The following is a 23,208-nucleotide window of genomic DNA, read 5'->3' as shown; positions in this document are numbered from 1 at the left end:
AAATATCTTTATAGGTGGTGAATCTATGGTTTAAGTAAAAACCATTTTCTAAAAAGTTTTTTGCAATTTGTGTAATAAAATCGGGAATGAAAAGCATTAGGTGTTACTATTTCCCACACTACCTAAAACTTATGTGTTAAACTAACAGAAAGGGAGCATTTTTCCCATTGATTAATATTTTTCCTGTTGAGCAGATGAGAGAAAGCCAAAAAAAGCACAGCTGGGCCATTTCCCCTCACTGGGAACGTCATTTCCAGGCACTTTGTGCTTACTTGATAACTAGGAACTATTTTGATAAGCATTTCCCAGTTGGGATAAAAACGCATGATTGCTTCACAACCTCCATTCCAATTCCTGATTCTGTCTTGCTTGAAAATGTCCCTCAAACATAATTGACCATAACCTCCGGGGCAGGCCAAGATAAGTCCAAGGTAACCCACTTGACCGTTCGCTCTGGTGTTTGAAATGTGCTGTGAGATGAAGTCCTCTGGCCAGAAGCCAAGTTAAAATTAGACAGCTAATTGAAATTGCCGTGTGCCTAGTGCCCCCAACCACACACCCAGGGACAAATTTCAGCCGGCTTTATGATAATTCTGGAATGGAAAATAGCCCTGGGTGAAAGGGTACGGAGGAGGCCAGTTAATCTGTCTTACTGACAAGGCTGGCTCAAGGCTCCCTCCAGAATTCCTGCTAATTCCAAGAAATTCCTTCTTTCTCCAAGTCGTCATTACTATCCCTGTATAACTCTAATCTAAGAAAAGGAAGGAAGGAGATGTCAGAACTTGAGGCCTCTAAGGAACATCCAATTCCAAGTATGTACTATAGCAAACAAAGGAAATTCATACTGAATTAGAGGCAGCAGGTACAAAATTTCAGGCAAGGGTGAGAAAAATTCCTGAAAGAGTCAGAGAATGAAGTGTCAAAACTTTGGGGCAAATAATATATGATTGTGAGCCTGGTAAAAGACTTAATGCATTGTAATTATAGTTACTGTCTCCAGTGGATTAACTGTATTCATTAGTGGAATAAAATAACACTTATTTTACACCAAATAGAATTTAGCCTCTGGCATCATTCTATCTGGAGGCAAAGCTAAGGAAGGCATCCAGTGCAGTGCAGGATATTAGAACATGTTCATAAGAAACTGTGAGAGGAAGGAAAATTCCAGAAGGAAAACTAATTTAGAGTCCATAGAACAAACCAAGTGAATGGAATATTTAATCACACAGCATAAAGAATCATTTAAATTACATGGCAGAATTGCAGATGTTTAATACAATTCCAACAAAAGAAAATAAGGTCAAAATATTCCTTTAGAATAACTTCATGACAACTACTTATCCTTTAGATATGCCTATTAAAGACCATACACGTTTCAAATGCGATGATGCTTGAACTCCAGTTTCTTTTCTTTTTCTATCATGATATTGAACATTAAAAGTGACACAACAGGAAAAAGAATAAAAGAGCTCTAAATCATGCAAAAATTAAAGCAAGACAAAATGAGAGTCTCCTGTGAAAATACTGGAATGTTCTACAGAGAACAATTTTGGGCATAATTTTAGTTATAGGTTAGTGGACAATTTCATCTGATACACCTGATTTGAGCTTTGCAAACCTAGTGTGTAAAATAATCAGCTGGGGATCATTTTGAAAGAAAAACAGTAGATATTTGGGTTATTCTCCAATATTTGAGTTAAGGAGTTGTAATTCGCAGAGCAGGAGGAATTTGCATTTCAACAAGCAACAAATGTTTTTAAGCCTGCAGGTGATGAATCATTAGGACAGTCAGGACTAGCCTTTAAAAAACCAAATAGAAGAGGAGAAAAGCAAATAGCAGAGTGCATTCCTGGTAAAAAAGGCAAGTTGGGTTTTGTAAAACCTTTTGTGTGTGTGCATGCGTGCACGCTGTATTGTGATGTCATATGTATTTCTTACTGTGGGTTACAGTAAAAAAAAGAAAAAAGAAAAACACTGCTCTAAGTTAGGTGTTCATAGGCTGTGATTTGTGGGCCAAATCAGCATATGGCCTGTTTGTGTAAATAAAGCTTTATTGGCACACTACCACACTTATTGGTTACACATAATCTATGGCTGCTTTCTTGCTACAATGTTGTGCAGAAGTGAGTTGCTGCAACAGAGACCGTATGGCAAAGCCTAAAATATTTATTATCTGGCCCTTGACAGAAAAGTCTGCTGACCCCTGGCTTAAATGATTACAGTCAGATGGCCCTGATTTGCAGCACACTCTGAAATACTGTCCTACTTGTCACAGCACTTCAAACTCAGACACCCAGCATGGAGCGAAGTACTTAGTTTTCCATTAGACAACACTTTTTAATGTATTATTTTTAAAAGCTGACAAGGTGAATAAAATTTGATGTTTAAAAAATATTAGATACTGACACATAAAAAGATTCTGTATATGTCTGCCTTAATGCTGCAGGGGAAATGTTTTCCAGTCAACTCTTCATTTTTCCTTTGGGAAGTGAGATTACCACATTGTAACTTTTAGAATTCACTCTGTACTCGTCATGGAAATAGTTTGCCTGCTGGAATCTCCTTTTAGCAGGGACACAGGCCTGTTTATATCATTTTATTTGCTGTTTATTATACCTTACACATTCTTTTAAAAGCCGTTTTATTTTGCTCGAAATGCATTTTAAACACTTATTTTTATATAAATGCTTTTTATATGTATGTAGGATATACACTCCAAAACAACTAGGTCCAAACAATGCATCCTCAATTCACACAAGTATCTGAACTGAAGATGAGCCCTGTTCTCACCATCTCTTTAAGGCCATGGAGAGCTCAACATTTAGTCCAAGTTAATTCTCTTAAACTTTGAAGATTTAGTGTACGTAAAAGGCAGTGAAGAAAAGGGACCCTTATTTTGTTGAGCTTTGGCCTTCAGAAGTCTACCATAGATCTCTGTGTCTGAACATTAAATGAATGAATTCAATCTGGAGTTAGCTCTTTGTGTGTTGACATAAAACTTACCCCTGACTACTGAAAAAAAGAAGAAAATTATTTCCCAGGGAGCCTCATGGCTTAAGACTCTCCAGTCCATCCACCTATAAAGGCTGTTGAGTTAATTTGTTTCAGAGAATGTACAATGGTCCAAGAGCAGGAATCATCAGTAGGTACTAACGCGTAATAACATCACCTGCTTGGTGACCTCCTCAATTGCAGAATTTGAGGTGAGTTTGACAGCTGGGTGACTAGTGTCAGAGATAGACAGGGGCAAAATAAGGCAGTTGATGAAACTCACTTTTGTGGTCTCCACAATTCTGCCTGGTTCTTGCTCCACCTGCCCACTTTCAATTGCTTGTCAGAAGGCCGCACCATCCCTTCTTTAGACTCAATGCCTTCAGTTGCCACTGCCACCCTGGGGTGCAGGGACCCAAGTCCCCCAGTGAACCCCAAGTCCACACTTGCCCTCCCTGTCTGGCACCTCAGATTTCCACGGGTTGGCATTCACAACCTTCCTCTTAAAAACAGGCCTCTGACACAATATGCCCTGGCTAGGGACTTGAGTCACTGTGAGTTTCAGGGTTTGGAATCAACTGCTCCTTGGTCATGTGCCAAAGTACTAACTCAAGAGAAAAGGAGTGGGCTCTCATCTTTCCCAAGTAACATCTACTTTCTAAGATTGCCTTCTGAGATAATGTTGCTGAGCAAACGTGTACTTTTAAAAAAGTGAAGCATTCCATACATACAAAAACTTTAAGAATATAATGAACTGTCTTGTACATAGTACCAGGTTTACTAAATCTCAGTATTTTCATCATATGAGCTTCAGAGTTTTCAAAAGGAAGTAAAAAAAGATTTTTTTTTTTTTGAGACAGGGTCTTGCTCTGTCACCCAGGCTGGAGTGTAGTGGCATGATTACGGATCACTGCAGCTTTGACCTTCCAGGCTCAAGCAATCCTCCCGCCTCAGCCTCCTGACTAGCTGAGACCACAAGTAAACCTCTCATCTTGGCCTCCCAAAGTGCTGGGATTATAGGCATGAGCCACCACACCTGGTGGTAAAATATTATTGATAGCATTAAAGCCCCTGTGTGGCACTTTGTAATCTCACTCATGTCTCTCTCCAGAAGAAAAGACCTTCTTGAATTTAGAGCTAATCACTCCCAAACATGTTTATGTACACATACCTAAACAATATATGGGATTTTTTGGTAGTTTGTTACATTTTATATAATGCTTATCATTACATACAAATAATTATAAAACTTGCTTCTGTTTTTGTGATTTGTCCATGCTAATACGTATCACCCTAGTTCATTACTTTTAATTTCTGAAGACTTTTTCATTATGTAATACACAACTTATATGTCTAATAAACAGGTGAATTGAGATAGAATTTACATATAATAAACAGTACATAAAGTGCAAATTTGATAATTTTTCAAATATGTATGCACCCATGAAACAGTCACCACAGTCAAGATAATAAACATATATATCATGCCCCCCAATTTCCTCCTGCCCCTTTGTAATTAACTATGCCCATCTTTTCCTATCATCCCATCCCTAAAAGCAATCATTGATTTGCTTTTTGTCACTGTAGATTAGTAGAAAGTGCCGTTTCTTGAATTTCATATGAATGTACTCATACAGAATATACTACTTTCTGTCTGACTTCTTTCACGCACCCTAATTATACTGAGATCCATCCATGTTGTTGCATTTATAACTAGTGTAACTAGCTCATTCCTTCTTATTACCAAAGAGTATTTCATTGTATGATTATGACATAAATTGTTTACCCATTCATCTGTTGATGGACATTTGGGCCATTTCCAGTTTGGGGCTATCACAAGTAAAATTAACATGAAATTTCACCTACAAGTCTTTTTTTTTTTTTTTTTCTTTTTTGGACAGGGTCTCACTCTATCACCCAGGCTGGAGTGTAGTGGCACCATTTCGGCTCACTGCAACCTCTGCTTCCTGGGCTCAAGCGATTCTCCAGCCTCAGCCTCCTGTGTAGCTAGGATTACAGGAGTGAGCCACCAACACCTGGCTAATTTTTGTATTTTTTGTAGAGACAGGGTTTCACCATGTTGCCCACGCTGGTCTCAAACTCCTGAGCTCAAAGCAATCCGCCTGCCTCGGCCTCCCAAAGTGCTGGGATTACAGGTGTGAGCCACCGTGCCCAGTCTCACCTACAAGTTTTGTATGGACATAGCTTTCCTTTCTCTTGGTAAATACCTAAATGGCTGGATCATATGGTAAGTGTATGCTTACTTAAGAAACTGCCAGCTTTCCAGCATGTACTACTTTAATTCCCACCACCAGCAGTTTGTGAGAGCTCTGGTTCTTTCACATTCTTGCCAACACTTGGTATGCACCATCTTTTGAATTTTAATCATTCTAGTAGGTAGGTAGCAGTATCTCATTGAAATTTATTTTGCATTTCATTAATGACTAATGATACTGAATCATCTTTTCATGTGCTTATTTACTATCTGTGATGGTTAATACTGAGTGTCAACTTGATTGGACTGAAGGATGAGAGTATTGATCCTGGGTGTGTCTGTGAGGGTGTTGCCAAAGGACATTAACACTTGAGTCAGTGGGCTGGGGAAGGCAGACCCACCTTTAATAGGGTGGGCACCATCTAATCAGCTGCCAGCGAATATAAGCAGGCAGAGAAATATGAAAAGGCAAGACTGGCTTGGCCTCCCAGTCTACATCTTTCTCCCATGCTGGATGCTTCCTGCCTTCAAACATTGGACTCCAAGTTCTTCAGTTTTGAGACTCAGATGGGCTCTCCTTGCTCCTCTAGCTTGCAGATGGCCTATTGTGGGACCTTGTGATCATGTAAGTTAATACTTAATAAACTCCTCTCTCTCTCTCTCTCTCTATATATATATATCCTATTAGTTCTGTCCCTCTAGAGAACCCTGAGTAATACACCATCCACACCTCTTCTTTGGTAAAGTATTCAAATCTTTTATGCATTTTGGTGAAAGGCTTGTTTGTTTTCTTATTAGTGAGTTTTGAGAATTTGTTATATATTCTGGATACAATCCTTTATTAAAATAAATAATTTGTAAATATTTTCTCCTACTTTGTGGCTGGTCTTTTCATTCTCTTAACAGTGCATTTTGAAGAGGTTTTTAATTTTGATGAAACCTAACATATAACTATTTTATTTTATGGATAATGCTTTTGTCATTTGTATGTAAAGAATTTTTGCCTAACCCAAGGTCAAGATTTCCTCCACGTTTTCTTCTAGAAGTTTTACAGCTTTTACCTTTTACATTTAGATATATAATCAATTTTGAGTTAAGTTTTGTAAATAATGTGAAGTATGGATCAAACTTCATATTCTTACATATAGATATCCAATTGCTCCAGCACCAGTTACTAAAAAGACAATCCTTTCTCCACTGAAATTGCCTTTGCATCTTTGCTGAAAATCATTTGTCCATATATGTATGAATCTATTTCTCAAGTCTTTTTGCTGATCCTTTGATCTATTTGTCTATCTTCATGCAAATACCACATTATATTGATTTCTGAAGCCTTATAATAAATCTTGAAATCAGCTGATGTTAGTTCTCCAACTTTGTTATTATTTTCAAAGTTTATTTTATGTATTCATTTATTTATTTTTTTGAGACAGAGTCTCTCTCTGTCGCCCAGGCTGGAGTGCAGTGGCGCGATCTTGGCTCACTGCAAGCTCCGTCTCCCAGGTTCACGCCATTCTCCTGCCTCAGCCTCCCAAGTAGCTGGGACTACAGGCACCCGCTACCATGCCTGGCTTATTTTTGTATTTTTAGTAGAGATGAGTTTCACCATGTTAGCCAGGATGATCTTAATCTCCTGACCTTGTGATCCGCCCGCCTCGGCTTCCCAAAGTGCTGGGATTATAGGCATGAGCCACCGCACCCGGCCTATTTTTCAAAGTTTTAAATGATTATGCTATATTCTTTGTATTCCAATATGAACTTTAGAATCAGCCTGTCAATTTCTATAAAATAACCTGCTGGAATTTTCACTGAGATTATGTTGACTCTACAGGTTGATGTGGAAAGAACAGAAATCATAACTGTTCTGAGTCTTTATCTCATAACATAATACATAGCTTCATTTTTAAGTCGTCTTTAATTTCTCTCAGCAATATTTTATAGTTTTCAAGGTCTTTCAAGTCTCACCCATCTTTTGTTAGATTTATCATTAAGTATTTCATATTCGTGAAGCTGTTTTAAATGGAATTTCTTTTAAAATTTCAATTTTCAGCTGTTACTAATATATTGAAATGAAATTTATTTTTGTATTGTGCTCTTATTCTATGTCAAATGTTTCAGTCTTTGCTTTATGGCTCTTTTTTAAAAAAAATGTTTGGTCTAAAAAAAAAATCCCTCCTACTCTGGGATCATATGTATGTTTTCTGTTAACATGGTTCTGTTAACAGATATTCTGTAATTGAGCCATCTTTGTGTTATAGGAATAAAGGCTATTCACTGATGGATTACATTTTATCATATTTTAAAAAAAATTTTTGTGTCTATATTCATGAGTGATATTCTCTCACTCTCGATTTTTTAATGTTGTATGTATTTGGTATCAAGAACATACACTCTACATAAAATGTCTTTTTCTATTTTCTGAAGTAGTTTATATGAGAATGAGATTATTAGTTCCTGGAACTTCTGTTAAAGTAAGCTATAGAACTATGGGGGGCTGGTGCCATTTTGGGACAGAAATGCAAGTTGAGGGACACTTTTAATGAATGATTAAATGTCTTCTGCTTTTAAATTTTTGGTTTATTCAAGTTTTCTACTACTTCTTTACCTAAGTTTTCAAATTATTGGCATGAAGACATTTACACAATTTTCTTATGTTTTAAAAAGTCTGTATTGTATTTATGACGTATTTGTTTATGTGGCCCCACACTCTTTTTTCCTTCATCGACCTTAACTACAGATTGGTCTTTTTAATTATTTTTTACAAGTAAAACTCCTCCTGATTAAGGGCTGGCAAAGTTTTCCTGTAGAGGACCAGATAGTCAATATTTTAGGCTTTGAAGACCACATACTGTCTCTGTCATACATATATTGTTTGTTTTTCTTTACTTTTTTAACAACCTTTTAAAAATGGGGGTAAAGGCACTTTTTTACTCACAGATGTTTTAAAACTAGGCTGCGAGTTGTTCTTTGCTGACAGCTGTTCTTGTTTGTTTCCTGTTTTTCTTTCATTTACTTTTCTTCCTTTATTTCTTTCCTCTGCTTTCATTGGGTTTATCCGGTTGTGTTTTTTCTAGCTTTATTTGAAGGCTAATTTTTTACTTTTAGTATTATCTTTTTTTGGGTAGCAGGGGACAGGGTCTTGCCGTGCTGTCCCGGCTGGTCTTGAACTCCTGGACTCAAGCAATCCTCTCCTGCCTCGGCCTCCCAAAGTGTTGGGACTACAGGTGTGAGCTACTGTGCCCAGCCTCTTTTTCAAAAGAATTAAAGCCTGTAAGTTTGCCTTCAAATACTTTTTTGCTGCTTACTACTTATGATATATTATAGTTCTTTCACTGTGGTTTACTTCTACATTAAAAAAATATTACTGTGAAGATATATTTATATATGAATAGATTTTAGTTTCCAAAAACTATAGAAACTATTATTTTATTGTGTTTTTTTTTTTTTTTTTTTTTTTTTTTGTGACGGAGTCTCGCTCTGTTGCCCAGGCTGGAGTGCAGTGGCCGGATCTCAGCTCACTGCAAGCTCCGCCTCCCGGGTTCACGCCATTCTCCTGCCTCAGCCTCCCGAGTAGCTGGGACTACAGGCGCCCGCCACCTCGCCCGGCTAGTTTTTTGTATTTTTTAGTAGAGACGGGGTTTCACCGTGTTAGCCAGGATGGTCTCGATCTTCTGACCTCGTGATCTGCCCATCTCGGCCTCCCAAAGTGCTGGGATTACAGGCGTGAGCCACCGTGCCCGGCCTATTTTATTGTTGATAATATCTAATGAGATACAGTGTGTGGTCTTAGAGGCAGGGTTCTATGGTATTCAGTTTTTGAAATTTGCTGAAATACTTGCTTTCAACCAAGTGTATGATTATTATTTTAAAAATGCCCCATGCGTAGGTTTTCATATATACTTTCCTATTTTTTGAGTTCAAACTCAGTGGGCATTTGCCAAACTTTAATGTCACTCAGACATAAAAGAATGCTTTTTGTGGCATTCCCAAGGTGGTGACCAAAACTCAGTTTCCAAATTTCCACTGCAGCTGGATTAGATATCTTTCTAATTTCAATATCTACATTTTTCCCTCCCAATATGCTAATTTGTTGCTTTCCTATATATTTTTTCTTATTTCATTTCCTTCTTTTGTAGCTTCACTTTTTTTGCTCTTTTGAAAGAGAAGTTATTCCTTCATTTCTTTCTTTGAACATCTTAAGACTACTTCTTTTAAAGTCTTTTTCTTATTTTCCTATAAAGTTAATTTTATCTGGGGTAAGATAATGTTGTCTGCTGGTTTTGCTGGCTGAATGTTTAGAAATTTAAGATTTCTTTATATACTTTGAAATTAAACTTAAGAGTTTCAGTTTTAAAGGGAAGTAATTTCTAATTCTTTCCTCTCTCACCCTCCTTTCTCAGCCTACCCTGCTCTGATAGTTTTCCAGTTGCCTTCACCTGGCCTTTGAGGTCATTATTCCGGAATTCCATCCTTATCTCTGTGCTCCTATTCTGTGTGGGTATCAGAAACAGTGCGAACACAGGCTTTAAGCTAACAATGTGACTTTGCTAAAAGCTATGATACGAGGGAGAGGTTGGCAATACTTTTTGACTGAAGCATGAAGCCTTCTACAGCCCATGGCATCAAATAATGAGCCTGATTTCCATTCCTCATCCCATCTGGAGCACTTCTAGGTCCTTTCCCCAAAGCTTCAAGAACTATTTATCCACAGGAGTTGAAGCCGAAGCTACTTTGGCCTCTTCCAGACCAAATCCCAGTAGCCTGTATCCTCAGCCACAGTCATGGCTTTTCAGTTTTGTCTCATTTCTGGCCCGTGGAGATGTTTATCTTGTTTTTCGTCCAGCTATATCTCTTTGCTTTTGCATTTTATTATGTTCTTTATTACTGACATGTATCTGGAGTAGAATGAGTGCACCAAAGCATAAACTCCATGCATTACTATGGCTGGAACTTGGGGACACCTGCACTACTCTGATCTAGCTCATGAGAGAAACCCTGGTGGTGGGAAGTCCAAGCTAAGTAAGAGAAGGGAAGGCAAGCTAGCCAGAAAGTTGTGGTGGAGTGCCCTTGTAGGCTGAATAAGGATCCTCAATGCTGCCCACATCCTAATCTCAGGAATCTTTGAATATGTTACTTACATGGCAAAAGGGACTTTACAGACATGATTAAGGATCATGAGATAGGGATGTTACCCTGAATTATCCAGGTAATCCCAATGTAGTCACAAGGGTCCTTATAAGAGGAAGGCAGGAAGGCCTATGTCAGAGAAGACATGAGGATGGGAAGAGAGGTCAGATTGATGCAAAGAGACCATGAGCCAAAGAATGCAGGCTACCTGTAAGAGCTAGAAAAGGCAAGAAAAAATGGATTTTCCCCTAGAGCTTCCAGAAAGAAACAGCACTGTCAAAACCTTGACTGTCAATTTTGTTTAACCCAGTGAGATCGATTTTTGGATTTCCGAATTTCAGCACACTAAGATAATAAATCTATGTTGTCTCAAAGCCACCAAGTTTATGGTTATTTGTTATTGCAGCCATAAGAAACTAATAAGAGTAAGGTGCGAAACCTCAATTAGAGAGGAAGAGTAAGTGCTTTTTTAAAAAAATTATATATATATATATATATATTTATTTATTTTTTACTTTGAGATCTATTGCATGGCATGGTGAAAACAGCAAATAAATGATAACTTATTGTACAGTTCAAAATCACTAAGCAAGTAAATTTCAAATGTTCTCACCACAAAAAAAGGCTTTGAGATGATGATATGTTAATTAGCTTGATTTAGTTATTCCATATTTCATCCATAAATTGTAATATCACTTTGTACCCCATAAATATATATAACTGTTGGTCAATTTAAAATTAAAAATGAAAATAAACTAATATGTGTATTGAGAGCTAATCTCTGCATGCAACCATGTAAAGATAGCAAATTACCTTCTGTATGCATATGAATAATTACTTCTGACTGTACTTCAGGTGGCCATGTGTCTGAGAACCTGGAATATTTCTGGAATTAAGAGATGTGCACATGTGATGCACGATGGTGACGGAAAAGGAAATATATCCTGTAAGGATTCCAGATGGACACTTAGTGCTCTTCTAAATTGGACAATTAGTATGTGGGGAAAAGTAGCTTTTCAGCACATGTGAGTCCTTGGCCAGGGAATAATTTCATGTTAATCTGTTAATCTACAATACCAGCATCAATAACTATTTGATTTCACTATTTTTTCAGATCATTTTAATAATTTATGTGTATAAATATTTTGTAATCTATATAGACAGAGTAATGTAAAACATTGTACAGTATTAAAAGGTACCTGTTAAATTTTGTGGAAAACAGAGAAAACCACTTACATTAGCCATGGTTATCTCTGTGTTTCACTTAAAACTTGCTAGTATGTTTTAATTATACATATTTTGTTTTAAAGTACAGCTATGAACAATGATAGAAATGCATGAATTTATTGGATCATAAATAAATGCTTCTATTTTTAAAAATCCTTAGAAAAATTATCCTTGGCCAGGCACAGTAGCTCGTGCCTGTCATCCCAGCATTTTAGGAGGCAGAGGCAGGTGGCTTGCTTGAGCCCAGGAGTTCGAGACCAGCCTAGGCAACATGGTGAAACCCTGTCTCTACAAAAAATATAAAAATTAGCCAGGTGTGGTGGCCCATGTCTGTAGTCCCAGCTACTCAGGAGGCTAAGGCAGGAGGATTGTTTGAGCCTGGGAGGCGGCAGTTGCAGTGAGCCATGATTGCGCCAGGGCACTCCAGCCTGGGTGACAGATAAAGACTGTCAAAAAAGAAAGAAAGAAAGAAAGAAAGAAAGAAAGAAAGAAAGAACGAATGAAAGAAAGAAAGAAGGAAGGAAGGAAGGAAAGAAAGAAAGAAAAAAATTATCCTTGAATGTGGCAGAGAATTGGGTAAAATAAAAAGGATCATAAGTATTTCAATAAAAACATGACTAATTTTAAAATAGAATAAATTGATGGGTTCTAAAGTGACCAACAGTTTGTGAATGAATTTTGAATAAATAAGAAACTGGCTATAAAGAATGTATGTAAATTTCTCTTAAAAATATAGTTTCCTATGGAACAATAGGAAATTAAAACACAGAAACATTAGAAAAGAAGTACTACCATTACTATATCCGCAATGGAGTATATGATATAGTGAAACCACAGGGGTTTTGGGACCATGAAGTTATATCTGTATACATTTCCTTAAAAACATGGGAAAGTACTTCATAATTTCTATAAATAAAGTCAGATTCATTTTTAATTTATGTAATGCTATGCTAGTTGCGAGGATATCACAATGAATACAAAATGAACTCTGCCTCCACAGAACCCACCTTCTCATAGACAAGTGAGATAGAAAACAATGGCTATGATAGACAAGACCATTATGCTACCTCCTGACGCTGGGCAACGGAGCAGCCCTTGTATCACAGGTCTTCACAGGAGACCATAGTACAAAGAAAAGGATGGAGAAAAAACCGCCAAGCAAAGGCCTTTTAACTAAGTCTTAAAGACTTAAGAGGGAATTATAGAATGTATAGAAAAAGAGGGTTCTCAACATTTCCGAAGCCCCTGGAATATATTAGGAATTATTTTCTCCAGGTATGGAATATGAAATCTTCTGCCCTAGAAATCATACCTTCCCTTCTTTGATCTTGGTTCCAATAATTTGTCGTCTTTGCTGAATGATCTCAATAAGAAGATCACACTCCTCTGTCAATTTGGCTTCTTGACGTGATGCATTGACCTACAGGATAAGTACAATGGTAAGTGTTAATTTGGCCTTTGTTTTCAGTTAAATGCTACTTTTAATGTACACTAGGATGTTTCTAGTAATCTCGGAAAAGATATTTTAAATGTTAACACTTTGATTATGCAGGGATGGCAAATATGGGACTTACATGGCCACTTCCTATCTTGCATCCTTGGAAAACATTATTATCCAGTGACAGCAGTCTTTTGTACTAAGCCAGACTCAGCTGCAGAATCTTTAACATAATATGTACATAGCCATTACCAATTAGTTGGAAATTGATGTGTCATGTGAAATATATTTGCAATTCCTGCTTTTATACTTTAAAAAAGTATCAAATTTTTCCTATTAAACACAAAAAATGTAAGTTAAAAAAACAACCAATATTATTCTTTTATGGAGGACAGATTACTATCAATCTCTTTTAGACAAATTTTCCATAAGCAATGTAGCAAGACTGTATCACATTTATTTAACATTTCTTTTAAATACAAACATCAATTTTGTATCTAATCATTATAAAACATAAATAAAGCACCAAAAGATGGTTCAATAGTTTATTAATCTTATGACATAATTTAAAATTATACCCCTAGTATAATTCTGAAAGATCAAGGTTCTACAATGAAAGAATACCATTCACATGGAAAGGTGGATCATTACAGAATGGCTTGTACTTGAAGTTTTTGTGACTCGTATGCAAGGGAGGCTTACAATTAGCTCATTCTTGGCAACTAGGCCTGGGAAATACTCTGCACATGCTATTTCCTCCATCTCATGACAATTCTGAAATGCTTATTCACAAACAGAAACCCAGAAACCACAGCTGTGTGAGATGGAGATAGCAGGCATGAGGTTTATTATTTTAACACAGCCGCAGGAGAAGTTGCAATGTTACAAAGAATGACAATGGCATTGATTATTCTAGCATATCTCAGGGAGGAGACATGGCCCAGTCCCTAGCCTTTTTGATTTGGAAGACTTTAACTGGAGTAATTTCATTCTCTATGAATGAGATAAACTGGAAGTAGGGTCATGAGTTCAAGATAAAAATCCACTGATGGCTGTTCACAGAAACCATGTCCTGTTTCCAGAGGCCCAGGATTCCTTGAATTTTATTCATGATCATTGTTCAGACACAACATAGAGATTACTCAAGACATCTTATTGAGAAGATGGTCATTGGCCATTTGCAGTAAACCATGAGATTATGTCCTGCATCAGTTTAGCAGACAGAGTTATTTGCTAAGTATTTGTTTAATGAACAAAGAAAAAAATTAAAAATGCATTGACTGAGAAGTACAAATGTAGAACTCAGGCTAATATTTCAAGGAGGATAATCATTAGGCTTCATTTCTCTTATTGTTCTTTTATGTCATCATTTCTAGTTCCCCTTGAGGTTTCTCAAATAAATTTAGCTGTCTATTGACATATTTTCTTGAAACTTACACTCAGTAAATTTCTTGTGTTTCCTTTTGACCTCCTACTGAATTTAATAACTAACTACAACTGAGTTATGAAAAGGATGGGACCATATTGATAACATAAGCACATTATGATGGAGGAAGTAAAATTTCCAGAAAGTAGCACTGACAAAGCTTCTTTGCTTGACCAAACTTTAGTCTTGAACTTTCTCCTGGGCCCTTCTGTGCACTTCCTTGTAAACCAGTTTTAGCAAGAACCCTGCTGAGTTGGTTTAGCCAGAATCCTCCATCTCCATATCTGATCACTCTCAGTATCTGATTGGGTTCTTCATCCTTCACCATGCCCCGGGGAATGTCTGATCAACTTGGCCTACCTTCAGCAAGAATCCTTTTAGATCGGTTTAACCAGAATCCCCCTTACCCCTGATGTTTCCTCTTAGTAATTTTCCATCCACTTACCACCACCCTGCTCCTTGGCTGTAAATTCCCACTGGTCCACATGACACTGGGAGTTGAGTCCCATTCTATACTGAGGTCTCTTTCCCCTTATTACAATAGTCCTGAATAAAATCTGTTTTTACAGCTTTAAGTACTGTCCAGCTCTAGTTTTTCTTTGTCAGACCCCAGACTTGAAAAGTATCTACTAGAAATAAACCCGAAGAGATAAGTTGTACTTGAGAATACCAGGTAAATCTGATAGAACGTAAGCTCCATATGCGCAGGGATCTTCAGCTATTGTATTAAATAAGGTATCTATCCCAAGCACCTGGTGCCATGTCTGGCACAAAATAGGCATTCAAAAAATATTTGTTGAATAAATAAATAGGGAAAATGACCTTCCAAGAAGAGACAGGGCAAAAACGTAATGGAGCAAGTAGTTATTACTAGCAATCACTCGATATGCAGGCAATGGATGAGTTTCCAAGGACTGTGTAGACACAGAATTATGTCCTAAGGATTGTTTTATTTGAGGGGGAGGGAGGAAAGGAGTTGATTTTTTTTGAGACAGGGTCTTGCTCTTTCTCTGTCACCCAGGCTGGAGTGCACTGGTGCCATCACGGCTCACTGCATCCTCAACCTCTTGGGCTCAAGCAATCCTCCCCCTTCAGTCTCCTGAATAGCTGAATAGCTGGGACTATAGGCATATGCCATGACTCCCGGCTAAATTTAAAAAAAAATGTATTTTTTTGTAGAGACGAGGTCTTGCTATGTTGCCAGGCTAGTCTCAAACTCCTGGGCTCAAGTGATCCTCCCACCTTGGCCTCTTAAAAGTGCTGGGATTACAGGTGTGTGCCACCACACCTGGCCAGGAATTGATTTTTTAAAACTGCCTTATTGGAATATATTTCACATATCATAAAATTTGTCCATTTAAAATGTGCAGTTTTGTGGTTTTTCGTGTATTCACAGATGATTTCATGTGCAATTGTCATCATAATCTAAGCCTAAAACATTTTCAGTGCCCAGAAAAGAAACCCATAATGTGTGCAGTCACTCCACATTTTCCCTACCTGCCCCAGCTCCAGCCCGAGGCAACCACTAGCCTACTTTCTGTCTGTTTATGGATTTGCCTGTTCTGGACATTTCATACAAATGGAATAAAATAATACATAATCCTTTTTGTTTTGCTTCTTTCACTTAGCATAATGTTTTCAAGGTTCATCTATGTGGTAGCATTTATCAGTACTTCATTCCCTTCTATGCCAAATAATATTTCATTGTATGAATAGACCACTTTTTGTTTATCTATTCTTTAATAGATGCACACTGATGTTTCTAGTTTTTGTTTGCTATAAATAATATTGATATGAACATTTATGTACAAGTTTTTGTGTGCCAATATATATTCATTTTTCTTTGATATTGGGGTGGAATTGCTGGGTTGCATAACTGTGTTTAATGTTTTAAGGAACTGCCAAGCTATTGTTCAAAGTGGCTGCATTATTTTATATTCCCATCAGAAATATATGAGGGTTCCAATTTCTCCACATCCTTGTTAATGCTTGTTATTGTCTGTCTTTTTAATTTTATTCATCCTAGTGGGTGTAAAGTAGTATCTCACTGTGGTTTTGACTTACATTTTCCTGATGGCCAATGATGCTGACCATCTTTTCATGTACTTACTGGACAGCTGTGTATCTACTTTGGAGATATGACTATTCGGATCTTTTGCTCCTTTTGTAATTGGGTCATTTGTCTTTTAATTACTAGATTGTATTTTTCTTTACATATTCAGAATACAAGTCCCTTATCAAATATCTGATTTGCAAATATTACCTCCTGTTTTGTGGGTTGCCTTTGCATTTTCTTTATGATACCCTTTAAAGCACGAAACATTTTTAAATTTTAATGAAGTTCAATTTATCTACTTTTCTATTGTTACTTGTGCTTTTGTTGTTGTACCTAAGAAACCATTGCCTATCCCAAGGTCATGAAGACTTACTGTTCTGTTTTCCTCTATAAGTTTTATATTTTATATTTAGGTCTATGAGTCATTTTGAGGTCAGTTTTGTGTATGGTGTGAGGGTAGGCTTCTGACTTTATTCTTTTGCTTTGGATAGCCAGTTGTCTCAGCACAATTTTTTGAAAGACTTCTTTCTTTCATTAAAGTGTCTGAGAACCTTTGTCGAAAATCAATTGACCACATTGTGAGGTCCTCAAGTTTTACTGTTGTCACTAACATATTCCACACTTCAAGCTCTTCCGACTTTGACTAAGTCCAGTGAGACCCCACTGCTAATTTTAGAGTAGGGGCTGTGAGATGAAATGTGGTGTGTAATATATCCACATGGTGACATTAGGAAAATCTTAGGCTATCTCCACTTGTGAGTTTTCCTATTTGTAAAATGAGCTGAATGATTTCTGCTCTCTCAGCCATGTGGAATTATTGCGGTGAATACATGAAACAATATATGAAGAAACACCTAAACTTATGAAGCCATTGACAAATCTGAGGTACTGTTGTCTGCATTGAGAAGGGATTTTGTAAACAGATTATGATTTAGTTTAGGATCCATTTCACTCTCACAATCATTGGGATTTGAGTTACTGCATAGTAGAAAAAGTATCCCAGTTGCCACTGTAATATGGGGCTCAATTTAATCCAAATTTTGGCTATTTGATTTACAGAATGGATAGGTTTGCTTTACCAAAAAAGTGGGCTGAAATCCTCTTTGTTGAGGCAAATGTGTTTTGAGAACGCTGATATCACAATCACCGTCACCCCAAAATGTAAAATCCTAGAAATTTGGGAACAGGATCTATTCATTTTAGGCCAAGTATTTTTCCTAGATCTTTCAGAGAATACAGATTTAGCTTTCCTTTTGAAACCAGGGAAGTTGAATCTTGTTTTCTACTTTCATGAATTTCCAAATTCTTGTAACTCTAGTATTCTTATATTCCAAAAGGTACAATAAAACAAGTTAAATACTATTCTATATTTCAAAGAATTTTCTACTACAAAGAAGTTTTCCACAGTTTTGCTGTTTCATGTGTCACTTAAACAAAGAATTAATGATTTGATTGGACTTTCTCATTAATTTCTATTAGTTCAAATATGGCAGGGTTTATTGGTTACTTGCAGTTATGTTCTGGTGTTTCTAGTTCCCAGGTTTGGTTTGGAAGCTAGCAGCTCCTGGTTATGATTTTTGCTTTCATTTCTGATTCACATCTTTTGATTCAGAAATCACTGTGGCTGATGAAAGTGCTCTGAGGAGCGCCAATTTAAGGATGCAGAAAACAAGTTCAAACTCTTCTTTCCAGTACTCACACTTCCACTTTTGTGCCATCAGTCTCCTCCTTGGCCCCTAAACTAAGGGGAAGAGTGAGATGAAGATCATTAGGAATGATGCCCAGTGGTGGGTAATTACTGTCTCCTGCCTTTGGACCACACTGGAAATGGGGCACTTGACTTCTCAGGACAAAATACAGTTTAAAATTAGGCCTTCCTGGCCGGGCGCAGTGGCTCATGCCTGTAATCCCAGCACTTTGGGAGGCCAAGGCTGGCGGGTTATGAGGTCAAGAGATTGAAACTATCCTGGCCAACATGATGAAACCCCGACTCTACTAAAAATACAAAAATTAGTTGGGTGTGGTGGTGCATGCCTATAATCCCAGCTACTTGGGAGGCTGAGGCAGGAGAACCGCTTGAAACCAGGAGTCGGAGGTTGCAGTGAGCCGAGATCTCAGGCCAGGCTCCTCGATACTATGGTTTTTTCTCACCTCAAGTACACTCATAAGCAAATATCACATCAGCCCACCAGTATGAGAAACTCAGTCATTTTCGCCTCATCTCATTTTTGGCCTCACCCATCTGCTCAGCACACACCTTCTCTACATTTAGAGTCACAGTTTTCTTTCGCATCTTGAAATGCATCTTCTCCCCATCAGTCTTGCCTGTAGGGAGTTGCTGACCCACTTTCTCCTATTCCTAGGGTAATATTGCTGCTTCTCTCTGACAATGACTTTCTGATCCTTTACAGTCTAATGAAAGAGACATTACAAAGCTGAATTATGATGTGAATGTAGAAGCAAAACAATCATATCTGGCCTGCCTAGTCCTGAGATGGAATTCAGCATTGAGGGTCACCCGGCTTCATTAATGCTCATATCTGGCACCAATAATCAGTTGCAGTCCCATGTAAGTTGCCACTGGGTGCACAGTTTACCTTCCCTTTCTAGAAATGCAGTTACGCATAATCATTCCCCAGATTAGTTAATGATGACATAAATGGATTAGCTATTTTCTTGAGAGCACTTGGCTAGCAACGCCCAAAGTCTCCCTGTTAAGTTTTATGGTGTAATAGTGTTACACTGTTTTGAGGAACGGGTGGGGTAAAGAGGACAATTATTTTTTTCCTTCTCAAATACGTATAAACATTAAAGGGATTTAGTTACATACATATACTAGAAATTGGACTAGGTGTCTGTGAAATGTTCTTTAGCAGTCTGTAAGTGGTATTTAAGTATTATTTCTAAAAACTGGCTCTTTTAATTTGACTTGTATTCAACTGCAAAATGAGATGTTCAGTGCAGAGTATAAACATCATTAGATTTCAGACATGTGTGGGCTTGAAATCTTTAGAAATATTTGGAACACTTAGGATGGAGCATCAGTGAAGGAAAAAAATATCTGGTCAGTTCTCACAGGTGAAATTGAACTAGCATGCATTTTAGAAACCCTCATTTTCTCATTTTGCAGTGCTTTATTGAAATAAGTTAGCCATCCATAGACTTTCAGAATACAGCCTTATAATTCCTGTTGTGAAAATGACACACTGACTTGATATATCACTTCTTATTTGTACACAGACGGAGACACTGAAGTAAGCTTGGGAGAGGATAACCCCAATGTGTTGGAGACAGGATATTCTATTTCTGGGTATTGAGAAGAAGGTTGCACAAATCCGGAGGCTACTATTCACTTTGAATTCCGCAAGAATGGTAGACCCCTTGAGTTGTGCAATCTAGATGCCTCTCCCACCCTGGCCCACCATTACTGCACTCTTGAAATTGCACCATCAAACCGTGACCCCTTTAGTTTAAGATTCTGAACCTTGCCATCTTTGAAACCATTACCAAGGAGACTGGGAGTTTAAAAGACAAATATCTAATTTACAAATTTGCCTAGATTCAGCCTCATGGCAAAAACAAAAGCTGTTTCATGCCACAGTGAATAAATGTGACCTTCCATTCCAAGGTCACGAATTAAGGTGACCTTGAGAAAGGCTGAAACATTTTTATATATGATGGTAGGTTGACATTCTTGTTATTGTTTAGACTCAAAAGGACTTTTCTCTATAACTAAGAATATGTAATTTTGAGTCTGCATCCAAATTTGAAGGGGTTAGTGGTACTACATAATGTGGCATAACCATCCCATCTCACTCCAAAGGAAAAACATTGGAGGAGTTAATTCCAATTTGCCCAAGGCTGAAGCAACTGAAACAAAACAGAGCTTTATATAAGCTGATATTTGACCTGTGGATGAGGGTACAGGGAGAAAACTGTATGCAAGTGGGCTCTACACCCAGCTGTGTACCACTGACCAGGTGCAAAAAGAAATATGAGGATATGAGGGTGCTTTGGGTTTTATTGCCAAAGACAGCTGTGATGAACATTCCAGACTCTGGGGCAAAAGTTAGAGCTGCCAGAGGAACAATGAAAGGGATTCTAATACTTCAGTCTGTATATAAAGCTGAGCCAAGGAGAATTGAGTAACAGCAGACAGTATTACCGTAATTCATCTGATATGTTTATATGTAATCTTCACCCTGAAACTCTTTCACACCAAAGTCAAATACTTGTGGACCTGGCTCAAGTGAATGAGAGAGAGAGAATGGCCTGGCTCCTGAGGTCCTTTGGAGGACAGATCAGAGTACAGGACAAGATTTTTAATGTTTAATGTGTTAATTTAATATTTAACATTTTTGATCAAAACTTTTTAAACTCCAAGAAAGGCTTTTCAGAAAAATTAAAAATGGAATCCTTTCATAAAGTGATTTTGGTGGGAAATAATAGTAGTGATATAGTGATACAACTAGAAGCTACATGTAATCCAGGCTTTAGCATAGTTACATGGTGGAAAATAATTTGGACCAGAGGAGATCAATTCTACATATTGATTAACTATCCAGACAGGAATTTGCTATGGGACTAAAAAAAATAGCTCCCAGGAACCTCATGATAAATCCTCTTTTCTTGAGGTTTCTAAGATTATGAAGTTTGAGTGCTGGACAAGATAGCAAGACACCATCAAAAATGGCAACACACCGTGGTTAGTAGAGCAATTAAATTCTTCCTTATAAATGAAATACAACTGTAATAAGGCAATAAAACTGCCTAGCAAAAAATGCCATTGCTAATGCCTAAAACTTTGAAACTTCACATAAAGGAGTTTTACTTCCAATAGCAGCATACAGAACGTGGCCATTCACGATGTTGTTGATGTCGCTGTTAGTTTTTCAGTAAAGCAAAAATCTTCAAACAGGTAAAATAATTTAGAGGGAGCAAGGGCTGGCTAATGGAGGCAATGGTTTGGGGCTCAGGGACTTGAGGAAGTCTTCCTGGGATTGAAATACCAGGTTTTTATTGCTTATTAGTTGTATCTTATTGGGCATTTACTTCAACTATCTATATCTCAAGTTCCCTACCTGCATAATAAGGAAAATAACACTTGTTACCTGGCAGACCAGGTGCGATGCTGCTAAACATCCTACAACACATAAGACAGCCCCCACAACAGTGAGAGGTCCATACCCAAATCCCACTAGTGCCAAGATTGAGACCCCCTGGGTTAGACTGTGGTGAGAACTAAATGAGTGAATACATGAAAAGCCCTTGACAAATGCTTGGCATGTAGTAATTACTACATAAATGTGAATGATCACTATTGCTAACAAACTCTTTTTATCTGGAATGTCCATAGAGAATTAAAACTAGAGGTTCTAGGACCAGTCAGCCTGTGCTGGTTACCTGAGGACTTTCTAGCATGAATCAAAACTTTGATGCATCTACATCATCAAAATAATAGCTTTGGAAGCTATAACATGAGGCTTAACTCCAGAATTTTTGAAGCTGCTTCTAAATCCCAAAATCCCAACTGGGTTCCTTGAAGGCTGCTTTCTGATGCAATTGGATGGGGAAAGAAGGGTAGAGAACATTCTTCCATGGTACAGAGCAGGAATTGGGAAACTTTTTTTTTGTAAAGGCCTAGATAGTAATTATTTTAGCATTGTGGGCCAGACGGTCTCTGTTGTAGCTACTCAACTCTGCTGTTGTAGTGTGAAAGCAGCCATAGACAATATGGATGCAAATGGACGTGGCTGTGTTCCAATAAAACTTTACTTACAAAAACAGTGTGATTTAGCATGAGCATCACAGTTTGCTGACCTCTGGCATAAAGGAAAAATCATGGACTTTATATTCAAAGGACTGCAGGTATGAAAAATATGTTAAATTTCTGTGAGAATGTTTCTTCATTTGCATACTTTTGATGAAAATATCTGTAAACAATCTGGTACATAGTAGATGCTCAATAAATATTAGTTTTCTTCTTTTAAAGCATGAATAGCTACAAGTACTAAATTAATGGAATTTCAATTTGAAAATGACAAAATACTTGCAGTATGGTTTTTACTGTCTCCATGATGTCCTGCTGACTTCTGTCACAATTATAATAAATGTTACTCCTTCTGTAATGTTTTTCCTAGGCTACACTCAACTGACTTCAATCTTATATTTTTGGCATCAATATCACAGTCTTTTCTTTTTGTGTTTGATGGTAACTTTGTTAGAAGCAGTTCCAAAATGAAGAAGCAGAATGGAAGGGGTTGCTCATAATTCATTGGAAAACAATAAACTCCTCCCTTCCTTTCTCTTATTAATTACACACTTTATAAAACAAATGCTTCACACCCTTCCGTTTGGGCTGGGCACACTGAATGAAAAGAAATCTACTAACCTGCCACGGGTGTTTGTCTCTATCACATCTTTTTCATAAAGTTTCTGAAAAGTAGCAATTTCTATTAAATAATTTTCAACAAATGTGTTTGGCATTTGATGTTGTGGTCAGAGGGTAGACAATAACTTTTAGAAGATGACCGTTAATGGAGTGCCAGGAAAGATGGAGGTGACGTGTTTCAGGGAAGGGAAGTTATTTCTAATGGAAAGAGGAAACCTCTACTCTATGACTTTACCTTAATCACTTTCAATCTTACATGTTATTTCTCATTAAGTGGCATTCCTTTTAGTTGTTGTGCCATGATTCCTGAAAAGTGATGTACTGGAAAAATACTGAG

At 37.4% G+C, this 23,208-nt stretch overlaps 1 protein-coding gene across 10 annotated transcripts in view; it reads right to left on the bottom strand.

Moving 5' to 3' along the window:
* LOC105478113 (midline 1) overlaps nt 1-23,208 on the bottom strand; it is a 393,876-nt gene that overhangs the window by 42,354 nt on the left and 328,314 nt on the right. For all 10 annotated transcript variants that reach the window (XM_011735107.2, XM_011735109.2, XM_011735110.3 and 7 more), the window contains one exon: nt 12,873-12,980. In XM_011735107.2, the coding sequence (XP_011733409.1) occupies nt 12,873-12,980 (108 nt within the window). The remainder of the gene's footprint in view (nt 1-12,872; nt 12,981-23,208) is intronic.

The sequence above is a fragment of the Macaca nemestrina genome, chromosome X (assembly GCF_043159975.1).
Source record: "Macaca nemestrina isolate mMacNem1 chromosome X, mMacNem.hap1, whole genome shotgun sequence".
NCBI lineage: Eukaryota > Metazoa > Chordata > Mammalia > Primates > Cercopithecidae > Macaca > Macaca nemestrina.
This window is presented reverse-complemented; position numbering and strand designations above follow the sequence as displayed.